This window comes from Mustela erminea, chromosome 9, assembly GCF_009829155.1.
Source record: "Mustela erminea isolate mMusErm1 chromosome 9, mMusErm1.Pri, whole genome shotgun sequence".
Lineage (NCBI taxonomy): Eukaryota > Metazoa > Chordata > Mammalia > Carnivora > Mustelidae > Mustela > Mustela erminea.
In genome coordinates this window covers 19,090,741-19,116,496 of record NC_045622.1, presented here as the reverse complement: position 1 = coordinate 19,116,496, position 25,756 = coordinate 19,090,741, and the positions used below count along the sequence as shown (strand labels likewise).

At 41.1% G+C, this 25,756-nt stretch overlaps 3 protein-coding genes and 1 non-coding gene across 4 annotated transcripts; 3 read left to right on the top strand and 1 right to left on the bottom strand.

The window, feature by feature from the left end:
- Window positions 1-3,879: 3,879 nt before the first annotated feature.
- Window positions 3,880-4,821, top strand: LOC116598289 (olfactory receptor 6M1-like). The gene has a single exon (XM_032356888.1). It carries the CDS (start codon window positions 3,880-3,882, stop codon window positions 4,819-4,821), a length of 942 nt encoding a protein of 313 aa, XP_032212779.1.
- A 7,033-nt stretch (window positions 4,822-11,854) lies between these two features.
- Window positions 11,855-12,796, bottom strand: LOC116598230 (olfactory receptor 6M1-like). Its single transcript, XM_032356724.1, has one exon. It carries the CDS (start codon window positions 12,794-12,796, stop codon window positions 11,855-11,857), a length of 942 nt encoding a protein of 313 aa, XP_032212615.1.
- Window positions 12,797-22,914: 10,118 nt separating this feature from the next.
- Window positions 22,915-23,856, top strand: LOC116598344 (olfactory receptor 6M1). Its single transcript, XM_032357030.1, has one exon. The coding sequence runs from the start codon at window positions 22,915-22,917 to the stop codon at window positions 23,854-23,856; it is 942 nt and encodes a 313-aa protein (XP_032212921.1).
- A 547-nt stretch (window positions 23,857-24,403) lies between these two features.
- Window positions 24,404-24,507, top strand: LOC116600449. Its single transcript, XR_004289652.1, has one exon. It is a non-coding gene; the product is annotated as a U6 spliceosomal RNA (small nuclear RNA).
- The last annotated feature ends 1,249 nt before the right edge of the window (window positions 24,508-25,756 follow it).

The window sequence follows — 25,756 nt, the reverse complement described above, 5'->3', positions numbered from 1 at the left end:
GATCTCTGTCAAATAAATAAATAAAATCTTTAAAAAATAAAATAAAATAAAATATGGACACAGGCATACCAATCCATGTAAAGGATCTCTTCATGGAAAGCAGCTTAAAGCCTATTTCAATACATGACGAACATTTCAGAAAAATCATGTTTTAAATTCTCCAAGTTTCTACTTCCCTGATGCTTTAAAGCAGCTCTCTAAGTTTCTCTTTAAATAATAAAATAAACAACCAAGAGTGTGTCCCAGGAGACCCTAACTTTCTAACTGTGAGTAGTTACTGCCACTCTGATGTTCTGACTGCAGTAATAATCATTAACCTTTTTTTATGCCATAGTCCCAGGTGCCACTGTAAGCCAAATCTCTGAAGGTGAGCGCCAGATCTCATTAAACACCGCAGTTCACCCCGACGTAAGCACTTTCGTAGAGGCAGAGTCAGGCGATTCCTGCAGAGAGTAAGTGAAGGTGGTGCTACATGAAATCAAGTTACAGGACACCTGATGAATGAGCAGGGGTGACCTAAGCAAGGGTGACAGTTTAGAGAGATGCTTCAGTGCATGCAAACATGAATTCTTCTGACGGTCCAGATGGATCCACAGAAGAACTCAAAATTCACTGAGTACACAAAAATTAAATTCTTGAAGCGAAGAAAGGAAAAAAAAAAACCCAGCTGAAATTTGGGCAGCATTCAGCCACTTTTGCCAGAATAGAAGTCAGGGGACCTGCTCTGGATCTGGCTGCGGTAACTCCTCCATTCACCACCAAACCTCGCTGCTCTGCCCTCCTGACCACCACGTGCAACAGGGTACATGGGACTTGGAACTCAGAGCAATGTGCTGAGGTTCACAGGAAACGTGAACAGATACTGTAACGCTTGGACTTCTCCCTGGTGTAAGTCCAGACTTCACTTTTGCTGTGGGCATCCGAAAAGGAACTGAGAGAAAGCCACAGATGTTCTGGAAAAGGACAGTTTTTCATTCAGAGGAAGAAGGATGGACTCCGTAAGCAAACACTGAATAACCACTTGGTGTGGTTTGGAAAGGGGATTAGTTACCACCCGGGGAAAAGTCTCAGACTAGGACTGAGATTTACACAGAATTCAACACTGAAGCAATCACAGAATTGACAGAAAAATGGAGGGAATGCAGTATGGAAAAAAACCCACAAAGTTTGAGTTTCCTAACATACCCGAATAGAGAAAATACAAAGTGTGCTACGAAGAGTAGGAGGTAAGTATACTTTATTATGCAATTATCCATATTTATATGTTAAACAGTCCGAGTCTCACTAAATTTGTTTACATGTATATTTTATGAATTAAAGTATAACTACTGCTCTCCCCAAAACTACAGTGAAGGCAGCTGTCAAGTATGATAGCTTTACTCTAAGTATGTAAATGAAAGTCTTTCATGTACTCAGCTTGCAATTAAGCTTTGTCACATTTTACTGACAGCAGCAAAGATCCCAAGATATCTCTAATCCCCACCCCCCACCGCCACATCTCAGTCCTTTTCTGTTCCTCCTTCCCCATCCCGATGTTCTTAACAAACATGTACTGAACAGGTCCACATACATCACTGTAGACACAGGCTCTAGCGGAGGACCTCAGTCTGTCCCTGTTGTCATCCTCATTGTAGAAAACACGTAAGACATGAGCTTAGGAGTGTCATGAAAGATCCAAACCTACAGTGGCCAAACAGGTTCTCTTCCACCAGTCCCCATTTCTGACTAAATCAGGAATCTTGAAATGTGACAGTGTGCAAGAGAATGCCACTTTTTAAGGACCCACAAATGGTAATGAAGAACAATCCTCCCCCCAAATGAAAGTCTTAACTTGACAAGGTTATAATTAAATTCTTAGTCGCAGATTGTCATAATCCAGAGCCTTTCCCCCAAGACAGGATGGGCTCAGCAGGGCACGGAGGTCATCTAGAGAAGACAGACACAAAGCCGGCTTGTTCTCCACTATCACGAAGTTAAGTGACTCCCTGAGGAAAGCAAGGCTACATCTTTCCCTCTTCTCAGCATTTATTTGACCCAAATACAGCAGAACAGAAAGCTCTCAATGCCTTTTTTCCATTCCTATATGACCCCATGACAACAACGGCCAACAGCAACCCCATTTGTGTCGGACCATCCCAGAATCTTGTTTAAAAATGGCACCGAGCTCTTGCAGATCCCAACCTGTCTAACTTACAACACCGGGGGAAATCAAGCTCCTCTCAACGTCATCAAAGAAGAAATACCCAGGAAGGAAAATGGAGAACTTCGGGGAGATTGGGAAATGATTAGCGAGATAAATGGAAGGAAGAGTGGGACGGATGATGGGCAGCTGCAGGAAACTCCACTCCGTCTGCCTTGACACCTGCTCCCCTCCAGTGGGGGCAGTGAGGAAGGTGGGAAGCAGGAAATGAAAGGGATTTCAAAGCATTTCCACTTGTCCACAGACCATGCTCGCTTCTGTGTCTATATTAGATCTCAGCAACATTAACACGCGTCCACCCAGATATGGTTCATATGGTTATGCCTTTCTGTGCCGTAGTAATCAGACAGGAAGTGTATGGCCTGGGTGCAGGAGCAGTGGGGGGAGGGTGAATGTCACAATACTTATGGTGCAAGGCAACCACAGTACAAGACCCTATTTCAATAGATCAGCCCCTTTGAGGGCCTTTGATAACTTAAAAGCAATTGATGTTTGGAATAAATGGATGGGAACTACAAATAATGAGCAACTACAAGGGCCAGACGTGTCTCAGCAAAGTTTTCAAATGGAAATTCATTCAGGAAATGAAAGGGGGGAGTCTTTAAGGCAAAAAAAAAAGGCTGCTAGCAGTTACTTTTCCCAGACACAGTGCCTGGGGAAAATAATTTCCTTTCAGGAGGAACTCAGTGGCTTCAAACCTAGAGGGATCCTAGCTCAGGTTCTTGAATTGGTCATTTGCACATAAAACCAAAGAATTAGCCACAAAGTAAAACACCCAAGGACACAGGGTCAACGGAGTTACTCAGGCATGCACTAGAGGTTCACCGAAGTTGAGCACTATTCCGAGAGGAGCATTCCAAGCACTGCCCATCTGCATCCACTTTCTTGCACTACCATTAACAGACTCATGTTCCAGTTGCTGAAAAGAATATAAGGTATATGAGACCTATAGAAGAGGACCTGTAAAACATGCGCAGGTGAGGAATGGGAGGTGAAATTTCTGTTATTCTTTTGAGCTGCCATATGCATGACATTGCAAAGAACAATGATGCATGACATTGCAAAGAACAATGATCAATTTCCCAAAAGACGTTTTCAAATGCATGAAATAGCTTATGCAAATTATGAAGCATGCATCGTGTACCCACTTGCTCTGTCACTGTGTAGATCTCAAAAACTCCAGTTTCTGCTCTCCTATGTGGCAATACATGAAGGGTTGAAATAATGTGGAGAAAAGGAGCTCAACTTTTATTAATATTCCCTTTGTCCTTTTGCAACGTGACTGTCTGGATTCTCAGTTAAGTATTCTCTCTTCTCAGGCACAGAGCTGACCTGGGAAAGCAGCAGACCAGGAAGAATGAAATGGAGAGGGGAAGGAGCACTGGGTCAGAGAGAAAAACCATCATGAAGACCAGAGTTTAATGGGACCACAGAGGTAATTTCATTCAACCAAAAATTTTAAATATGAGAATCCTGCGGTGAGAAAAGTCGTGTCATTTATCCAGGGTCCTCCCTGTTTTACGGTGAGTGAAAAGACTCTTGACTCTTCATCCAAAGCGTTTACTACTTCATCTTTAGCACTGACATTCAGGGTTGAAAACTTATTTTTGCTAATTTTCTTCTCTGTGATTTTTTTTTTTTCACAGACGTTCTGGCCACTGATATTGCATGCGATGGATATGCAGAATCAGACCACAGTGACTGAATTTATCCTGACTGCCTTCCCTATGATCCCAAAGCTTCAGATCTCCCTCTTTGTGGTCCTTCTGTTTACTTACATGCTAACTCTAATGGGAAATACTGTCATCATTTCCTTAATCTGGGCTGATAATCGCCTCCAAACCCCAATGTACTTCTTCCTCAGTAATTTGTCTTTTTTGGACATTTCATACACTACCTCAGTTACCCCAAAGCTGTTAGCCTGTCTCCTAGAGGACAAGAAGACCATATCTTTTGCTGGATGCATCACCCAAATATATTTCTTTTTTTTCTTGGGGACAGTGGAGTTTATCCTCCTGGTGGTGATGTCCTTTGACCGCTATGTGGCCATCTGTAACCCCCTGCGCTATACTATCATCATGAACAGCAGGGTCTGCCTCCTGCTAGTTCTAGGCTGCTGGGTAGGAGCCTTCCTCTCAGTACTGTGTCCAATAATTGTCGTGTCTGGATTGCCTTACTGTTATAGAGAAATTAGTCATTTCTTCTGTGACATTGCCCCCCTCTTACAGGCAGCCTGTATAGACACTCATTTCATTGAGATGATGAGTTTCCTCTTATCCTCCTTTGTCCTTCTGACCTCGCTGATGATCACCATTGTGTCCTACACCTACATCATCTCTACCATCCTGCGAATCCCCTCAGCCCAAGGCCGTCGGAAGGCCTTTTCCACCTGTGCTTCTCACATCACAGTTGTGTCCATTGCCTATGGGAGCAACATCTTCATGTATGTGAGACCCAGCCAGAGCCACTCACTAGAATTTGACAAGGTGACAGCTGTCATGACCATAATGGTGACACCTCTACTGAACCCCTTCATTTATAGCCTGAGGAATGAAAAAGTAAAAGAAGTTTTGAGAGACGCAATTCACAAAATTATGTCCTTATGGCACAAGAGAACTTGAACCTTATCGCACAGGATAGCTTGAAAGTTTGTGTGCTAATAATGACTATATTTGGCACTTGGACTCCATGTGGAGGAAAGCATGCTTGAAGACAATAAAGTCAAAGATTTATGGGAACACATGAAGAGGCTTCTTGCCACATCAGAAACCAGGTATTACAGTCAACGTCCAGAGCAGGGAATTCAAGCATAGAGAAAATAATGTGTTTTGAACCCTATTATTGTACTGTCTCACACACAGATTTCATGAATTAATGAAAAATACATAACCAAAGTCAGAAAACCTGATTTGTAAGCCTTGGTGTATTGCTTTTTTTTTCACATGACACATATACTATCTGAACTCTCATTTTTCTTATTGGTCCATAGGAAGTACCTCACAGTTTCCCCCCCCCTCTTTTTTTTTTTTTTTATGGTCTTACTCTAGATGATCTAAGAAAGGCAACCACAGATAATTGTAAGTTAATGCTTTCTCTAGGTATTAGGATGATGCAAGATAGTTGGCTTCATCCCTGACAGCTAAATACCCTAGAAAATAATAGTAATAATAATAATAACAACAAAAACAAGGAAGAGCAGTAACCTATCCCAGCATTTGTATAGTGTGCTTAACTTTGAGCTTTTATGTTGATACACTGGAGTTTATAAGAAAATAGCTTTTAAATCATCTGAGTTCAAAATCCTAATTCCGGGAAGGAGGATCTGATTGGTGCAACTGACGAGAGATGTCCTCTCCTGATTCATTTCTTTGTAAGAGGAACGATTGGCAAGGAGTTAAGTTGCCCTCTGTCCTTACCACCATGGAACCCGTGCTATGGGGATGGGTACTCTGAATGACATGGTAAAAACAGGAACAAGACCATAGGCATTCCTAAGAGCAAAACAATTATGGCTAGTGTGGTCATTAATCTTCTAGCTAAATGGACGATGACTGAGACCCTAAACTGGCATGGAATCTCTCACGGACAAGCAGAGAGAGAAAGTGCTACCTTAGGAACAGTCTCAGAATACTATGGAAGAACCCAGTGTGTCATAAGGTATTGTAACGAACAAATGTTTCTAGATTGGAAGAACGTAGAACAATGTCACCAGGGCTGAAGCAGTCATATAAGGATCTGGTCTGTACTCATTATCAGACACTCCATAAGATCAGATTTGGAAAGTTACCGTATCAGTTTCCTATTGCTGCCATAACAAATTTGGCAGCTGAAAACGACTCGTTTTTATCATCTGACCTTTCTGGAGGTCACATGTCCAAAATCTGTTTCTACTCATCTGAGTTGTTGACAGAATTCCCTTCCTTGAAGATGTAGGCCCAAGGTCCTGCTTCCTTGCTGCTATCAGTAAGGGCCATTTCCAGTTTCTAGAAGGTACTTCAGCTCTTGGCTCATCGACCCCCTTCCTTCACCTTCAAAGCCAGCAATAGTGGGGCGAGTATCTCACAAGTTCAAACCTCTCTTCTTTCCCTCTCTTTCCAACTTGGCTTGACAACGTTCTTTACTTCTAAGGACTCTCTTAATTGGATTAGGGCCACCCCAATATCCAGGATATTATCATGGACTCAAGGTCTTTTTCCTGAATTACATTTGCAAAGTCCCCTCTGCCAAGTCAAGTAACATGTTCACAGATTCTGGGGGATTAGGACATAAATATCTTCAGGTGCCATTACTCTGCTTGTCAGCATTGGGTTGCTAGAGGTAATGACCCAGGAAAGAAAAAATAAAGAACAGAGCACAATAGGATTATTTTGAGCTAATACTGATTCCGAAACTCCAAGTTTCATCGCTTAAAGCAGAAGAGTTTACAAATCCCAGAATGTGAAAGACTAGTGAAAAGCAGCAACATAGGAAATACATGTATGAACTAGCTACATGTGTTTTTATTTAAGTCATTGTGAGGTAATGATGAATATAGCTGTCCCTTTGTGCTGTTTTACTGTTTTCATGAGTGCCCATCTCACTCAGAAGCTCTGATCTGGTATCACGAACACAGAAAAGAAAATCCTGAGCAAATAAGAGAATTTAAACACAACTTTGGTACTCAAAATTATACCTGGCACCAGGTTGGGCCAGGCTTGAAACTGAAAATATAATAAGACTTGATGAACTCTGAAAAATAACATAAATATACTGTTTTGCCTTGATGTTGATTACTATTCTTATGATCAACATTGTTATAACACAAGATAATAATATAACACAAGATAATAATATCTATCAATTTCTACATTGACTTAGTTACTTGTCCCAAATTTGGAGACACCTGGAAAGACTCTTACTTTTCCTACACTCAACTAGGACTAGGTATTTAAACTACTCCTCTTCAGTATGGGGATAGAAGGGGTAACAGACCAAAATAACCTGCAGAAATGTCAAACAATATCCACTTGCTAGATAAACTATATCCCTCCAGCTGTGGACACAGGGCAACCCAACCAGAGAACCCCTGTTGTATGTAATGAATTCTGTGTTCCTTCTCCTTGCCAGCTAATTCCCACATAGTCCTTCCTCCTGACTCAGTCGTAATAAAGGCTTCGGTGACAACAACTGTGAACATATACCTCAGTTACATCACAAGATTCTCAAAGGCTGCAGTGAAACACATCAAATTATTTATTATCGGTGGTCAAGAGTTTAGCTAAGCTACTCCGGGATATTGCTGCCTTGGCCCCCATTTGGCCCAGTAGCCTGCTGTGATGTTAAACTGCTATTAGTCCCCTCATGCAAGCACATGCAGCCTGCAGAGTCACTAACACATGTGACTTTCTGCCATGACCACCCCAAGAGCCCTTGTGCTCAACCATCTTCCCCGCCTCCCAGCCCCTTCCCTTATGGGTCCCGTTAATAAGGCCCCAGTGTCACTGACCAAAACTCACTGTTTTGGTTACAGCTGACTAATCTAGTGTTGGTCTGGGAACCCTCAAACCCTCTACCCATAGACTTTAATGAAAGGTTGTGGCCCAGGGCCTGCTTCTCCATACTGTCCCTCCAAGGGTGACCCCTCCCCCCAGCCATGGCATGGACCTCCTCCAGGACCCATGAGTAATAAACTCTATGGTAATTCCTTTTGCAGTTTGTTGAACTGCAGCTTACCATCTGGTCTCCTCTGCTCCACTTAGGAAATGTTAACTTGGGGGCACCTGGGTGGCTCAGTTGTTAGGCGTCTGCCTTTGGCTTAGATCCCAGGATCTCAGGGTCCTGGGATTGAGCCACTTGTCAGACTTCCTGCTCAGTGGGAAGCATGATTCTCCCTCTCCCACTCCCCCTGCTTGTGTTCCCTCTCTCTCTGCCTCTCTTTGTCAAATAAATAAATAAAAAGAGTCTTAGAAAAAAAGAAATGTTAACTTGATAAATTAATAACAAGGTGGTACAACCATATATGGCAATTTCCTTCATTCTTGAAATGTACTAAAAGGTGGTTATGTGTGTGTGTACATATGTATGGTACATTTCAGAAGTATGTATTTTTTTTAAGATTTTATTTATTTACTTGACAGACAGAGATCACAAGTAGGCAGAGAGGCAGGCAGAGAGAGAAGGGGAAGCAGGCTCCCCTCTGAGCAAAGAGCCCAATGTAGGGCTCGATCCCAGGACCCTGAGATCATGACCTGAGCCAAAGTCAGAGGCTTAACCCACCCAGGTGCCCCTAAAATCTTTTATTAAAAAATCATTTATCATCTTGGACTGTAGGCCTGCCCCAAGGATATTGTTTACAGCTAACTAGGGATTCATTCATTAATGTGCTTTCCTACTTTCAGCATTTGGAGAAAGTAAGCCCCCTTTTTAAAAAGATGATAATGTAGGGGCACCTGGGTGGCTCAGTGGGTTAAGCTTCTGCCTTCAGCTTAGGTAATGATTTCAGGGTCCTGGGATCAAGTTCCACGTCAGGCTCTCTGCTCATCGGGAAGTCTGTTTCTCCCTCTCTCTCTGCCTGCCTCTCTACCTACTTGGCTCTCTCTCTCTGTCAAATGAATAAATAAAATCTAAAAAAAAAAAAAGATGATAATGTTGAAAACGATAATGCATAAGCTCTTTCCAGTTATAAAAATTTTAGTAATTAATATATTTTCACTGTTAACCTTTTTGTTTTTGAAGATTTTATTTATTTAAGAGAGAGCTCCCAAGCGAATGAGCAGGGGAGGGGAGGGGAGGGGTACAGGAGGGAGGGGCAGGAGGAGGCAGTGGAAGAGAAGGGGAAGAGGCAGGCTCCCTGCTGAGCAGGGACACCAGTGCAGGTCTGGATCTCCGGCCCCTGGGATCATCATGACCTGAGCCGAAGGCAGGCGCTTAACCAAATGGGCTACCCAGATACCCACCAAAATTTTATTTAATAAAGAGTTTTTAAGGATCTCAGACAAAGTACATACCTCTGAAGTGTTACACACACACGCACACACACATGAACAACCACTTCTTAGTACATTTCAAAAATGAGGCAAATTGCTATTTGTGGTGGTACCACCTTGTTATTAATTTGTCAAGTTAACATGTCTTAAGTGGAGCAGAGGAGACCAGATGGTGAGCTGCAGTTCAACAAACTGCAAAAGGAATTACCATAGAGTTTATTACTCATGGGTCCTGGAGGAGATCCCTGGCATGGCTGGGTGGGGGAGGGGCACTCTTGGAGGGAGAAGCAGGCCCTGGGGCACATCCTTTCATTAAAGTCTATGGGTTGAGGGCTTGGGGGTTCCCAGGCCAAGGCCAGATTAGTCAGCAGCAACCAAAAGAGTTAGTTTTGGTCAGTGACACTGGGGCCTCATTAAAAGGACCCATACTATGGGAAAAGTAAGCGTCTTTCCAGGTGTCTCCAAATTTGGGACAAGTAACTAGCTAGAGTCAATGTAGAAACTGATAGATATTATTATCTTGTGTTATAACAATGTTGATCATAAGAATAGTAATCAACATCAAGGCAAAACAGTATATTTATGTTATTTTTCAGAGTTCATCAAGTCTTATTATATTTTCAGTTTCACGCTTGGCCCAACATGGGGCCAGGTATAATTTTGGGTACCAAAATTGTGTTTAAATTCTCTTATTTGCTCAGGATTTTCTTTTCTGTGTTCGTGATATCAGATCAGAGCTTCTGAGTGAGATGGGCACTCATGAAAACAGTAAAACAGCACAAAGGGACAGCTATATTCATCATTACCTCACAATGACTTAAATAAAAACACATGTAGCTAGTTCATACATGTATTTCCTATGTTGCTGCTTTTCACTAGTCTTTCACATTCTGGGATTTGTAAACTCTTCTGCTTTAAGCGATGAAACTCGGAGTTTCGGAATCAGTATTGGCTCAAAATAATCCTACCGTGCTCTGTTCTTTATTTTTCTTTCCTGGGTCATTACCTCTAGCAACCCAATGCTGACAAGCAGAGTAATGGCACCTGAAGATATTTATGTCCTAATCCCCCAGAATCTGTGAACATGTTACTTGACTTGGCAGAGGGGACTTTGCAAATGTAATTCAGAAAAAAGGACCTTGAGTCCATGATAATATCCTGGATATTAGGGTGGGCCTAATCCAATCAAGAGAGTCCTTAGAAGTGGAGAACGTTGTCAGCCAAATCGGAAAGAGAGGGAAAGAAGAGAGGTTTGAACTTGTGAGATACTCGCCCCACTATTGCTGGCTTTGAAGGTGAAGGAAGGGGGTCGATGAGCCAAGAGCTGAAGTACCTTCTAGAAACTGGAAATGGCCCTTACTGATAGCAGCAAGGAAGCAGGACCTTGGGCCTACATCTTCAAGGAAGGGAATTCTGTCAACAACTCAGATGAGTAGAAACAGATTTTGGACATGTGACCTCCAGAAAGGTCAGATGATAAAAACGAGTCGTTTTCAGCTGCCAAATTTGTTATGGCAGCAATAGGAAACTGATACGGTAACTTTCCAAATCTGATCTTATGGAGTGTCTGATAATGAGTACAGACCAGATCCTTATATGACTGCTTCAGCCCTGGTGGCATTGTTCTACGTTCTTCCAATCTAGAAACATTTGTTCGTTACAATACCTTATGACACACTGGGTTCTTCCATAGTATTCTGAGACTGTTCCTAAGGTAGCACTTTCTCTCTCTGCTTGTCCGTGAGAGATTCCATGCCAGTTTAGGGTCTCAGTCATCGTCCTTTTAGCTAGAAGATTAATGACCACACTAGCCATAATTGTTTTGCTCTTAGGAATGCCTATGGTCTTGTTCCTGTTTTTACCATGTCATTCAGAGTACCCATCCCCATAGCACGGGTTCCATGGTGGTAAAGACTGAGGGCAACTTAACTCCTTGCCAATCGTTCCTCTTACAAAGAAATGAATCAGGAGAGGACATCTCTCGTCAGTTGCACCAATCAGATCCTCCTTCCCGGAATTAGGATTTTGAACTCAGATGATTTAAAAGCTATTTTCTTATAAACTCCATGTGTATCAACATAAAAGCTCAAAGTTAAGCACACTATACAAATGCTGGGATAGGTTACTGCTCTTCCTTGTTTTTGTTGTTATTATTATTATTACTATTATTTTCTAGGGTATTTAGCTGTCAGGGATGAAGCCAACTATCTTGCATCATCCTAATACCTAGAGAAAGCATTAACTTACAATTATCTGTGGTTGCCTTTCTTAGATCATCTAGAGTAAGACCATAAAAAAAAAAAAGAGGGGGGGAAACTGTGAGGTACTTCCTATGGACCAATAAGAAAAATGAGAGTTCAGATAGTATATGTGTCATGTGATAAAAAAGCAATACACCAAGGCTTACAAATCAGGTTTTCTGACTTTGGTTATGTATTTTTCATTAAATCTGTGTGTGAGACAGCACAATAATAGGGTTCAAAACACATTATTTTCTCTATGCTTGAATTGCCTGCTCTGGACATTGACTGTAATACCTCGTTTCTGATGTGGCAAGAAGCCTCTTCATGTGTTCCCACAAATCTTTGACTTTATTATCTTCAAGCATGCTTTCCTCCACATGGAGTCCAAGTGCCGAATATAGTCATGATTGGCACAAAAACTTTCAAGCTATCCTGTGCAATAAGGTTCAAGTTCTCTTGTGCCATAAGGACATAATTTTGTGAATTGCGTCTCTCAAAACTTCTTTTACTTTTTCATTCCTCAGGCTATAAATGAAGGGGTTCAGAAGAGGGGTCACCATTGTGGTGAGGACAGCCGTCACCTTGTCAAATTCTAGTGAGTGGCTCTGGCTGGGTCTCACATACATGAAGATGTTGCTCCCATAGGCAATGGACACAACTGTGATGTGAGAAGCACAGGTGGAAAAGGCCTTCCGACGGCCTTGGGCTGAGGGGATGCGCAGGATGGTAGAGATGATGTAAGTGTAGGATACAATGGTGAATACCAAGGAGGTCAGAAGGACAAGGGAGGATAGGAGGAAGTTTATCATCTCAATGAAATGAGTGTCTATGCAGGCCACCTGTAGCAGGGGGGCAATGTCACAGAAGAAATGACTAATTTCTCTATAACAAAAAGGCAGTCTGGACACCACAATAGTTGGGCACAGTACTGAGAGGAAGGCTCCTACCCAGCAGCCTAGAACTAGCAGGAGGCAGACCCTACTGTTCATGATGATAGTATAGCGCAGGGGGTTACAGATGGCCACATAGCGGTCAAAGGACATCACCACCAGGAGGATAAACTCCACTGTCCCCAAGAAAAAAAAGAAGTATGTTTGGGTGATGCAGCCCACAAAAGATATGGTCTTCTTGTCCTCTAGGAGACAGGCTAACAGCTTTGGGGTAACTGAGGTAGTGTATGAAATGTCCAAAAAAGACAAATTACTGAGGAAGAAGTACATTGGGGTTTGGAGGCGATTATCAGCCCAGATTAAGGAAATGATGACAGTATTTCCCATTAGAGTTAGCATGTAAGTAAACAGAAGGACCACAAAGAGGGAGATCTGAAGCTTTGGGATCATAGGGAAGGCAGTCAGGATAAATTCAGTCACTGTGGTCTGATTCTGCATATCCATCGCATGCAATATCAGTGGCCAGAACGTCTGTGAAAAAAAAAAAAATCACAGAGAAGAAAATTAGCAAAAATAAGTTTTCAACCCTGAATGTCAGTGCTAAAGATGAAGTAGTAAACGCTTTGGATGAAGAGTCAAGAGTCTTTTCACTCACCGTAAAACAGGGAGGACCCTGGGTAAATGACACGACTTTTCTCACCGCAGGATTCTCATATTTAAAATTTTTGGTTGAATGAAATTACCTCTGTGGTCCCATTAAACTCTGGTCTTCATGATGGTTTTTCTCTCTGACCCAGTGCTCCTTCCCCTCTCCCTTTCATTCTTCCTGGTCTCCTGTTTTCCCAGGTCAGTTCTGTGCCTGAGAAGAGAGAATACTTAACTGAGAATCCAGACAGTCACGTTGCAAAAGGACAAAGGGAATATTAATAAAAGTTGAGCTCCTTTTCTCCACATTATTTCAACCCTTCATGTATTGCCACATAGGAGAGCAGAAACTGGAGTTTTTGAGGTCTACACAGTGACAGAGCAAGTAGGTACACGATGCATGCTTCATAATTTGCATAAGCTATTTCATGCATTTGAAAACGTCTTTTGGGAAAATGATCATTCATTTTTCTTTGTAATGTCATGCATATGGCAGCTTCCAAAAGAATAACAGAAATTTCACCTCCCATTCCCCACCTGTGCATGTTTTACAGGTCCTCTTCTATAGGTCTCGTATACCTTATATTCTTTTCAGCAACTGGAACATGAGTCTGTTAATAGTAGTGCAAGAAAGTGGATGCAGATGGGCGGTGCTTGGAATGCTCCTCTCGGAATAGTGCTCAACTTTGGTGAACCTCTAGTGCATGCCTGTGTAACTCCATTGAAGCTGTGTCCTTGGGTGTTTTATTTTGTGGCTAATTCTTTGGTTTTATGTGCGAATAACCAATTCAAGAACCTGAGCTACGATCCCTCTAGGTTTGAAGCCACCGAGTTCCTCCTGAAAGGAAATCATTTTCCCCAGCCCCTCTGTCCGGGAAAAGTAACTCCTAGCAGCCTTTTTTGCCTTAAAGACTCCCCCCTTTCTTTTCCTGAATGAATTTCCATTTGAAAATTTTGCTGAGACTTTTCTGGCCCTTGTAGTTGCTCATTATTTGTAGTTCCCATCCATTTACTCCAAACATCAATTGCTTTTAAGTTATCAAAGGCCCTCAAAGGGGCTGATCTATTGAAATAGGATCTTGTACTGCGGTTGCCTTGCACCGTAAGTATTGTGACATTCACCCTCCCCCCACTGCTCCTGCACCCAGGTCATACACTTCCTGACTGATTACTACGGCACAGAAAGGCATAACCATATCAGCCATATCTGGGTGGATGCGTGTTAATGTTGCTGAGATCTAATATAGACACAGAAGCGAGCATGGTCTGTGGACAAGTGGAAATGCTTTGAAATCCCTTTCATTTCCTGCTTCCCACCTTCCTCACTGCCCCCACTGGAGGGGAGCAGGTGTCAAGGCAGACGGAGTGGAGTTTCCTGCAGCTGCCCATCATCCGTCCCACTCTTCCTTCCATTTATCTCGCTAATCATTTCCCAATCTCCCCGAAGTTCTCCATTTTCCTTCCTGGGTATTTCTTCTTTGATGACGTTGAGAGGAGCTTGATTTCCCCCGGTGTTGTAAGTTAGACAGGTTGGGATCTGCAAGAGCTCGGTGCCATTTTTAAACAAGATTCTGGGATGGTCCGACACAAATGGGGTTGCTGTTGGCCGTTGTTGTCATGGGGTCATATAGGAATGGAAAAAAGGCATCGAGAGCTTTCTGTTCTGCTGTATTTGGGTCAAACAAATGCTGAGAAGAGGGAAAGATGTAGCCTTGCTCTCCTCAGGGAGTCACTTAACTTCATGATAATGGAGAACAAGCTGGCTTTGTGTCTGTCTTCTCTAGATGAACTCCGTGCCCTGCTGAGCCCATCCTGTCTTGGCGGAAAGGTTCTGGATTATGACAATCTGCGTCTAAGAATTTAATTATAACCTTGCCAAGTTAAGGCTTTCATTTGGGGGGCAGATTGTTCTTCATTACCATTTGTGGGTCCTTAAAAAGTGGCATTCACTTGCACTGGCACATTTCAAGATTCCAGATTTAGGGCGCCTGGGTGGCTCAGTGGGTTAAGCCGCTGCCTTCGGCTCAGATCATGATCTCAGAGTCCTGGGATCGAGTCCCGCATCGGGCTCTCTGCTCAGCAGGGAGCATGCTTTCTCCTCTCTGCCTGCCTCTCTGCCTGCTTGTGATCTCTCTCTGTCAAATAAATAAATAAAATCTTAAAGAAAAAAAAAAGATTCCAGATTTAGTCAGAAATGGGGACTGGTGGAAGAGAACCTGTTTGGCCACTGTAGGTTTGGATCTTTCATGACACTCCTAAGCATCGTGTCTTACGTGTTTTCTACAATGAGGATGACAACAGGGACAGACTGAGGTCCTCCGCTAGAGCCTGTGTCTACAGTGATGTATGTGGACCTGTTCAGTACATGTTTGTTAAGAACATCGGGATGGGGAAGGAGGAACAGAAAAGGACTGAGATGTGGCGGTGGGGGGTGGGGATTAGAGATATCTTGGGATCTTTGCTGCTGTCAGTAAAATGTGACAAAGCTTAATTGCAAGCTGAGTACATGAAAGACTTTCATTTACATACTTAGAGTAAAGCTATCATACTTGACAGCTGCCTTCACTGTAGTTTTGGGGAGAGCAGTAGTTATACTTTAATTCATAAAATATACATATAAACAAATTTAGTGAGACTCAGACTGCTTACCATACAAATATGGATAATTGCATAATAAAGTATACTTACCTCCTACTCTTCGTAGCACACTTTGTATTTTCTCTATTCGGGTATGTTAGGAAACTCAAACTTTGTGGGTTTTCTTCCATACTGCATTCCCTCCATTTTTCTGTCAATTCTGTGATTGCTTCAGTGTTGAATTCTGTGTAAATCTCAGTCCTAGTCTGAGACTTTTCCCCGGGTGGTAACTAATCCCCTTTCCAAACCACACGAAGTGGTTATTCAGTGTTTGCTTATGGAGTCCATCCTTCTTCCTCTGAATGAAAAACTGTCCTTTTCCAGAACGTCTGTGGCTTTCTCTCAGTTCCTTTTCGGATGCCCACAGCAAAAGTGAAGTCTGGACTTACACCAGGGAGAAGTCCAAGCATTACAGTATCTGTTCACGTTTCCTGTGAACCTCAGCACATTGCTCTGAGTTCCAAGTCCCATGTACCCTGTTGCACGTGGTGGTCAGGAGGGCAGAGCAGCGAGGTTTGGTGGTGAATGGAGGAGTTACCGCAGCCAGATCCAGAGCAGGTCCCCTGACTTCTATTCTGGCAAAAGTGGCTAAATGCTGCCCAAATTTCAGCTGGTTTTTTTTTTTTTTCCTTTCTTCGCTTCAAGAATTTAATTTTTGTGTACTCAGTGAATTTTGAGTTCTTCTGTGGATCCATCTGGACCGTCAGAAGAATTCATGTTTGCATGCACTGAAGCATCTCTCTAAACTGTCACCCTTGCTTAGGTCACCCCTGCTCATTCATCAGGTGTCCTGTGACTTGATTTCACGTAGCACCACCTTCACTTACTCTCTGCAGGAAACAACCTGACTCTGCCTCTACGAAAGTGCTTACGTCGGGGTGAACTGCGGTGTTTAATGAGATCTGGTGCTCACCTTCAGAGATTTGGCTTACAGTGGCACCTGGGACTATGGCATAAAAAATGGTTAATGATTGTTACTGCAGTCAGAACATCAGAGTGGCAGTAACTACTCACAGTTAGAAAGTTAGGGTCTCCTGGGACACACTCTTGGTTGTTTATTTTATTATTTAAAGAGAAACTTAGAGAGCTGCTTTAAAGCATCAGGGAAGTAGAAACTTGGAGAATTTAAAACGTGTTTTTTTCTGAAATGATCGTCATGTGTTGAAATAGGCTTTAAGCTGCTTTCCAAAGAGATCCTTTACATGGATTAGTATGCCTGTGTCCATATTTTAAATCCATTGTATTGATGTACAAGGTACACACGATGGACAATTTAAGTGTAGAGCTGCTTGAGTTTTGACACCTGTGTCCCTTCACGTAGCCACCAGCACCGCTATGATGGTTTACAGTATTTCCGTTTTCTTAAAAGTGTTGTGCTCCCTTGCAGGAAATGCTTTCCTCTCCCCTACCTCAGCCCTGATAACCACTCAGGTGTTTCCTGTCAGGGTAATTTGCATTTTCTTGCATTTTATATAAATGCAGACTTACTTCATGTAGTCTTTTGTGTTTGCTTTCTTTCACTTAATCAGATACTTTGAAGTTAATGCACATGTTTCGGGTGTCCGTGGTTTCTTCCTCTGTATTATGGAGGACTACGTGTAATATAGATTCTGCAGAATTATCATAGCCTGTTTATTCATCAGACGGTGGAGCCTTGAGTTGTTTTCAGGACTGGTTAATGTGAATAAAGCCTCTATGAACCATTGAGGTCATGTTTTTATGTGGATATTTGTTTTCACTTCTGTTAGATACATTCTGAAAAGTGGGATGACTGTGTTTTATGGTAGGAATGTGTTTAATTATAAGAAACTGTCAGGATGTTCTCTAAAGTCATTGCATGTTCCGTTGTACTGATAATAGAGTGACTGTCACACTTCCGTATACTTACTAATGCTGGGTGTTAGCAGTCTTCTAAATTCTAGCCAGTCTAGTGCATGTTGGTGGAAATATCTGATGCATTATATATATATATTTTTTTACTTTTTCAGTTTATGTGATATATAATTGACAAATAAAATTGCATATATTTAAAGTGTTCATCATGAAGTCTTGACATAAATCTATATTTTGGGAAATGATTATCACAATCAATTACCTGACACATTCTTCACCTCATATTGTTACTTTTTTTGGTGAGTGTGTTTAAACTAGCTACTATTTAGCAAATTTCAAGCACACAATACAGTATTATTAAGTGTGGTCACCACCACACTGTATGTTAGACACCCAGAGTTTATTCATCTTATAATGGAAGGCTTTGTGCCCTTGGCTACCATCTCCCCATTTTCCTCTATTCCGCATGTGAGTGAAATCATAAGGTATTTGTCTGACATGTTTATAGCAGCCTTATCTACAACAGTCAAATTATGAAACAGCTCAAGTGTCCACTGACTGATGAATGGATAAAGAAGAGGTGGCATAATGATGGGATATTATTCAGCCGTAAGAAAAGAATGAAATCTTGCCACATTTTGCAACAACATGGTTGGAACTATAACGTATAATACTAAACGAAATCAGTCAAAGAAAGACAAATGCCATATGACTTCACTCCTCTGTGGAATTTAAGAAACAAAACAAATGAACAGGGGCACCTGGGTGGCTCAGTGGGTTAAAGCCTCTGCCTTCAGCTCAGGTCATGGTCTCAGTGTTCTGGAATCGAGCCCCACATCGGGCTCTTAGCTCAGCTGGCTTCCCCCTCTCTCTCTCTCTCCCTCCGCCCTCTCTGCCTACTTGTGATCTCTGTCAAATAAATAAATAAATGTTTTTTAAAAGAAAAGAAACAAAACAAATGAACAGAGGGGATAGGGAAAGAGAGGTAACTGAAGAAACAGACTCTTAACTGTAGAGAAGAGAGGGTTCCCAGAGGGGTGGTGGGTAGGGGGAGGGGTGAAATATGTTTTGGGGATTCAGAAGCACATTGTTGTGATGAGCACTGGGTGCTGTACGGGAGTGTGGTATCACTATATTGAATACCTGAAACTAATATTACATTGTACATTAACAAGTAGGAATTTAAATAAAACTTTTTTTAAAAGATTAAAAAAAAAAACTTATAAAACTTGCTCTGCTGATAGAGACAAAGGCCCTAGATGGCATCTGAAACTCTAGAATAATTTATTGTTGGAGAACATTTTCTATTGGCCAATGACTTTAAAAGGATGAAAAGTTTTTTAAGCATTAATTTTCTTTTAAATAGATAAAGCAGAATATCATGAAAATCCCCAAGGAAACCCTAGCAGGTCAATTTGGCACCGCCTAAAACTTTGTAATTGTGATTAGGTCGTTCAAAACCAACATTCTTTTGTAACAATATTATTAATTAACTTCCTTTGACCCATATCCCCAAGAGCTGTTTTCATCTAAATCTCCAAGGAAAATAAGCCCATGAAAAAGCATAGTTCATCCACTTGTGAAAAAAAAATTCACAGAAGAGAGGAAACTTTATAGAGAAAAAGAATAGGGCAACTTTTTAGAAAATATACAACTCAACTTTAATCTTGGCAATTCAGTGTATTCAAGACTATTTAGTAAAATCTCCGGTGGAAAATTTAGTATTCTAGTAACCTTAAAGGGGGGCCACGATACCAAAAACTATACTAAGATCCCCTCACCAGGCTGTGGCTTGGCAAGGATGGCGTAAGAAGGATTCTGCATCAGCCACATCTGAGTTAGTTGTATTGGATTTTATATCCAAAACAGCCCAGTTACTAAATAATTCGAATGATTGAGATTTAACCAAAGACTCAGAACTAGCCTTCTTGTACGAGAGAAAATATCTGTGAATTGAGAATCAATGATTTTCCAGGATAATTTTTTTAAAAAGAATCAGGGACGATCTACTCTCATCCAGCTGATTATTCCTGCAAGGTTTTCCAGGTTCTTAACACTTTACTACCACATTCTCTTCTACAAAACCAGACTCTAGAATCATTTTGTGTGGAACTCATCAGGGTTCCTAGATCATTAGGGTGTTTAAGGGTTACTGTGGTGAAAAAAGTGTTTGGTTGGAAAGGTCAGAACATGAACGTGTATTTGGAATTTACAAAGACAGAATTTTCCGTTCAAGATGAGAGCTTTTCATTCAGCCAGTGCTAAAGCAAGGTAGAGATTTCCCACTCACTGAAGTCGTCCAAGCCATGGCTGGAAGGATATGTGGTGAGGATGGTAATCACAGGGACACACACTGGGGTTAGGCGGTTCAGTGACCTAGTCGATTTTATTTTATCTTTAAGATATGTTTCCAGGAGCTAGACGTAGAAATAGAAATGGCAAGAGAACAATTTCAAAGTACAATATCTAGAGTAGATTCAGGCACACACAATAATCACAGCTGGACCCTCTTGCTGTCTCCATGTACGAAACATGCTGGACGAATCTTAAATCATCTATATAATCGATAAAATGTAAGTATACTTTTTCACCTATGTTTTATTGACGAATATAGCACTTATGTTAAATGTATCTTCTCGTGTGTAGTCTCTCTGATCTGTCATATTCTTAGTGGGGTCAGATGCTAATCTGGGGGATTCAGATTAAGGATGCACTAAGAATATTCTTCAAATTAAACTTTCCATAATTTGATGTTATTTATTCAAGAAACAGATCACTCTAATTTTTCATCTCCTTTGAGTTTATCTCAATCCCCTCTGAACAAAGCTATTTTTTAGCAAGATTCTGTTAGATATTGCCACACATATGATTTAATTTAAAACTCACAGTAGCTCATCTTGAATGTTATATTCATTTAACACTTGAATCTGGAAGTGTGAATAATCATTTTGAACAGCCTCATGGAAATAATAATGCAACACACACACAAAACAGACTCTCAGTGCCTCAGACAGAAAGTTCACATGAGATTTCACTTGCTATTACATTGGTATCAGTATTCATGATTAGCCACTTCTGTGCGATGATTTATAGAAATATTTGAGAGCTTGTATGAGTTTGAACACATACACACATCCATAATATCATCACCACAATTAAGGAGACAGACACACGCCAGACCTCCCACAGTTTCTTTCACACAATCACTTGTAAGGGTCATATACTGTCTGATTCCATCGATGGCCCCGTGAGATAGTCAGCTGGTTGTTTGGTGTTGGTTAACCTAGATGATCAACATTTCCTTCCTGTATAGATAATGACTGAGTAAATATTCTTGCACATAAATCACATAAAACTCATCAAATTGTGCCTATTAAATATGGGCTGTTCTTCGTTGTTGTTTTTTAAGATTTTAAGTAATCTCTATGTGCAACATGGGGCTTGAACTCACTACCCTGAGATCAGCAGTCCCATGCTCCACCAGATGAGCCAACCGGGGACCCCATGAGCAGTTCTTTGTGTATCAATTGTACCTCGAAAAAGCTGATATTAAAAAATGAGTGTGCAGGGGCACCTGGGTGGCTCAGTGGGTTTAAGCCTCTGCCCTGGGCTCAGGTCATGATCGCAGGGTCCTGGGATCAAGCCCCGAATCGGGCTCTCTGCTCAGCGGGGAGCCTGCTTCCTCTCTCTCTCTCTCTCTGCCTGCCTTTCTAACTACTTGTAATCTCTATCTATCAAATAAATAAATAAAATCTTTTTAAAAAATGAGTGTGCAGCATTCTAGTAATTGATATGGAAGGATGATGATTATTATTTAAAGAAAAGCCCGTTACAAAATAGTATGTCGGCCTCATTTATTTTAGATACATATGTAAGTAATTTAATTTTGAAATGGCATGGAAATACATTCACCAAAATATAACAGGTTTGCTTACAGATTGTAATTTTGTTTTCCGCATTTGCATATTCAAATTCTTTGCACTGAAAAATGTGAGGTTTTTTTTGTGGGTTTTTTTTTGTAATGGGAAACACTTACAAAATGAAATAGGAAGGCAAAATTTTTATCTTAGTAAAGGAGTAGGAGGGGAGGTGGGCAAAAGGAAAAAGAGGGGAATATCATTTAACTTATTTGTTAAGGAGGTGCTCAGTAAAACCTAGACAAAGAGAGCATGGACGTTAGAGCATTGGTGCGTTTAACCTAAAATGAGAATACCGGTGCCAGAGAACATTTCTCAGATATTGGAATAAAGAACAACTAGATAATCTTGATGTAGTTTTATTATTTCAACTAATCAAGTAAATAAAGTGAGCTACATTGTCTCTATTTTACCTCCTGTGTATATTCTGTACCTCTTTGATTTTATCACATTGTCTAGTGTCCCCTTAAATGATCAGTCAGAAATAAATCAGACAGACAAAGACAATTTTACTTACATGTGGACTCTAAAAAACAAAACAAATGAACAAAATAACAGGCTTGTAAATATAGACAGCAAGCTGGTGGTTGTCAGAGGGGAGGAGGTGGGAAAATGGGATTAAGAGGGCTAAACTCCTAGTCATAAAATATATAGGTCACAGAGATGAAAAGTATAGTATGTGGAATATAATCAAGTATATTGTAGTAACGTATGGTGTCCCATGGTAGCTATACTTATCGTGATGAAACCAAGTAATGCATAGAACTATTAGATGAATATGTTGTACACCTGAAATGTTATGTGTTCACTATACTTCAATAAAAAAAATAATCAGCCAGATATGTGATATATTGCTTACATACTTTGGAGAAGGTAGGTGTGGACCCAGGGTGTAGCCTAATTATAAGATACTCTCTATGCCCTTTTGATGTGTCATCTAAAGTGATTAGCAGGAGCCAGGAACCATTGTTCCTTTCAGATACTTCCAGTCTATTTCCATGGATCTATGTATGTGAAGAAAAGACTTTCAAAGCTGAGACTCTGGAGATCACCAAATATGGGAAAAAGGAAATCAACCTTTATCTCGTGCGGCGGGTCACCAATGACAACTGCTCAAGTGAAAGAAAATTTGTTATAGAAAAGGCTAGAAAGTATTTAAAAGAATTTCCCTCTCATAGACTGTAAACTTCAAAAAAAAAATAGTTCTTGTTAAAGTGTGAGTCGGTACTTTTTTTTTTTAATATTTTATTTATTTATTTGACAGACAGAGATCACAAGTAGGCAGAGAGGCAGGCAGAGAGAGAGCAGGAAGCAGGCTCCCTGCAGAGCAGAGAGCCCGATGTGGGGCTTGATCCCAGGACCCTGGGATCATGACCTGAGCTGAAGGCAGAGGCTTTGACCCACTGAGCCACCCAGGCGCCCCAATAATGATCTTTCAATTGAGGTTTAAGCCCTTGACCCATCTCCCAATGGAAGACACGGTCCACAACACATTTTCTACAGATATTTATAAACATACTTCCTAGGCTGATTTTCCTTTTCTTGTTTTTTAAGGGAGACCATGCCTACCGTGTAGCCACAGCCATGGGAAATCGGAGCACCGTGACTGAATTCACCCTGATCGCCTTTCCTGCTCTCCTAGAACTTCGAATCTTCCTCTTTGTGGTTCTTTTGCCGACTTACACATTAACGGTCACAGGAAACATTATTATCATCTTCCTAACATGGACCAATAATCGTCTGCAAACCCCAATGTACATTTTCCTCAGTAATTTGTCCTGTTTAGATATTTTATACACCACGGTTGTCACTCCAAAGTTGCTAGCCTGCCTCCTAGGAGAGAAGAAGACCATACCTTTTGTTGGCTGCATCACTCAAACATATTTCTACTTCTTTCTGGGGACAGTGGAGTTTATCCTCCTGGCGGTGATGTCCTTTGACCGCTATGTAGCCATCTGTAACCCCTTGCGCTATACCATCATCATGAACAGCAGGGTCTGTCTCCTGCTGGTCCTGGGCTGCTGGGTGGGAGCCTTCCTGTCCGTGCTGGTACCAACCATTGTGGTGACAAGGCTACCTTACTGTAAAAAAGAAATTAATCATTTTTTCTGTGACATTGCCCCTCTTCTGCAGGTGGCCTGTGTAGATACGCACCTCATTGAGCAGATCAACTTTCTCCTATCTGCCCTTGTCATCCTGAGCTCTCTGACATTCACGACTGGGTCCTATACCTATATCATCTCTACCATCCTGCACATCCCCTCAGCCCAAGGCCGTCGAAAAGCTTTTTCTACCTGCGTTTCTCACATCACGGTTGTGTCCATTGCCTATGGGAGCAACATCTTTGTGTACGTGAGACCCAATCAGAACTATTCCCTGGATTTTGACAAGGTAGCTGCTGTTCTCATTACAGTGGTGACCCCTCTTCTGAACCCTTTTATTTATAGCTTGAGAAATGAAAAGGTGAAAGAAGTGTTGAGAGAGACAATGAACAGAGTCATGTCCTTGATACTTAGGAAAACTTGACATTAGTGTTCATTATATCACACAACATTTTTTATCTTCAGCACATTCATTCTGCATCAATATAGTGCCAGGTGGACATTTCAGAAACCTGAGACTGTGTCAACAGAATGAGCAATGGCCACACCAGACTGAAGGACATTCTGCTTACATCTAGGGGAAAAAAAAATCTAACCCACCAACCCTTGTATATTCATGGCTTTAAATCATGAAACATCATCTACATAATATCCAGAGGTTTCCAAATCCAGTCTTGGCTCCATCGGTTTATTTTCCAGATGACTTTGACCATGTCACAACTCATCTGAGCCTTGATGTCTCCATCTCTAAATGAAATAATAGATAAAAGTGTATTATGACTCGTAGCAAGACATGCAAAGTTAGAGCATTTTAATTTCTTGGGTTAGGCACTCTTGAAAATGTCAAGAGATTCAGTTTTCACCTTTTGTTCCATTTACCTAGATTGAGTAAATATGATGTGAGAAGTGAGGGGAACAGAGGTAAGTCAGACTCAGGATGCCATCAAGCTTCTGGCTATAAACCTGAGTGAGTGCTCTCTTCGGCAGCACATACACTAAAATTAAAACAAGGCAAAGAAGATCACCTTTCCTGCACAAGGAAAATATGCAAATCTGTGAAGCATTCCATATCATTTGGTGGCAGATGATAACTAGACTAAAAATATGGAATCACTACGATGTATACCTGAAAATAACTTGTATGTCATTTACACTTCAATTTAAAAAACAAGGTGTGCCTTGGTGGCTCAGTGGGTTAAGCCTCTGCCTTCGGCTCAGGTCATGATCTCAGGGTCCTGGGATCGAGCCCCGCATTGGGCTCTCTGCTCAGTGGGGAACCTGCTTCCGCCTCTCTCTCTGTCTGCCTCTCTGGCTACTTGTGATCTCTCTCTCTCTCTGTCAAATAAATAAATAAAATCTTTGGGAAAAAAAAAGGTACTAAACAAAAGAAGGAAAGAAAGAAAAAAAAAGAAAGAAAACCTGAGTGAAAAATAGAGATATTCGCTAAGAAAAGGAACATAAGAAGGGCAGGTCATGAGTGACTTTGGTAAAATGTTTAGTAGAATTCTGGGGGTGAAAGTCAAAATAAAGTAAGGAGAATAGCCTGCATATATAAAGAAACAGAATATAAATATAGTGAACACTTTCAAGAAGGTTAGCTGAGACAATAAACCGTATCGTAATATGAAAGTAACATGGGTTAGAAAATATTATTTTCTGACAGGAGATGTGTTTACTTTTTAAAATATTGATTAGAGGAGTATAGTCAAGGCCTTAGGCTGAGGCAATCAGTGAATGACTGATATGATGGGTTACCAGAAACTGTCAAAGGTAAGGACATCAAGAACATTAGGAAAAGGATAGTTACTGGCAAAAGTTTGTGCTGCATGCTGACAAATAGGGAGGGATGGATGCAGAATGGAACCCATAGCAACCAGGTGAGAATTGTCACAGTCCTTTTAGATGGATGGCCCAAAGTGAAAACGAAGAAGAGACTAAGCACCTAACTTCAGGTAGAAAAATGGCCAAAGAAAAAGCATAATTTTTAATAATGTGTGCAGAATACAGCAAATGAGCCAGGTCCATCAGTGAGTAATATCATGTGTAATTATATTTCCAAGGAAATTACTCATTCTTCCACTTTCCAAGTATTGTTTGGTGCCTATAATGTACCAATAAGCATAAGAGACAAAACTTCTGCCCCCACTGGATATAAATTACAATAGAGGAAGACATACAGTAAGAAACTGGTCCAGAAAAATTATAGAAAATTTACATGGTGACAAAAATTATGGAGAAAAATAAGGCAGGGAAGGGGAATTAAAGGTTTGGGGATAGAGTTTTGATTTTATTTTTTTTTTTTTAAGATTTTATTTATTTGACAG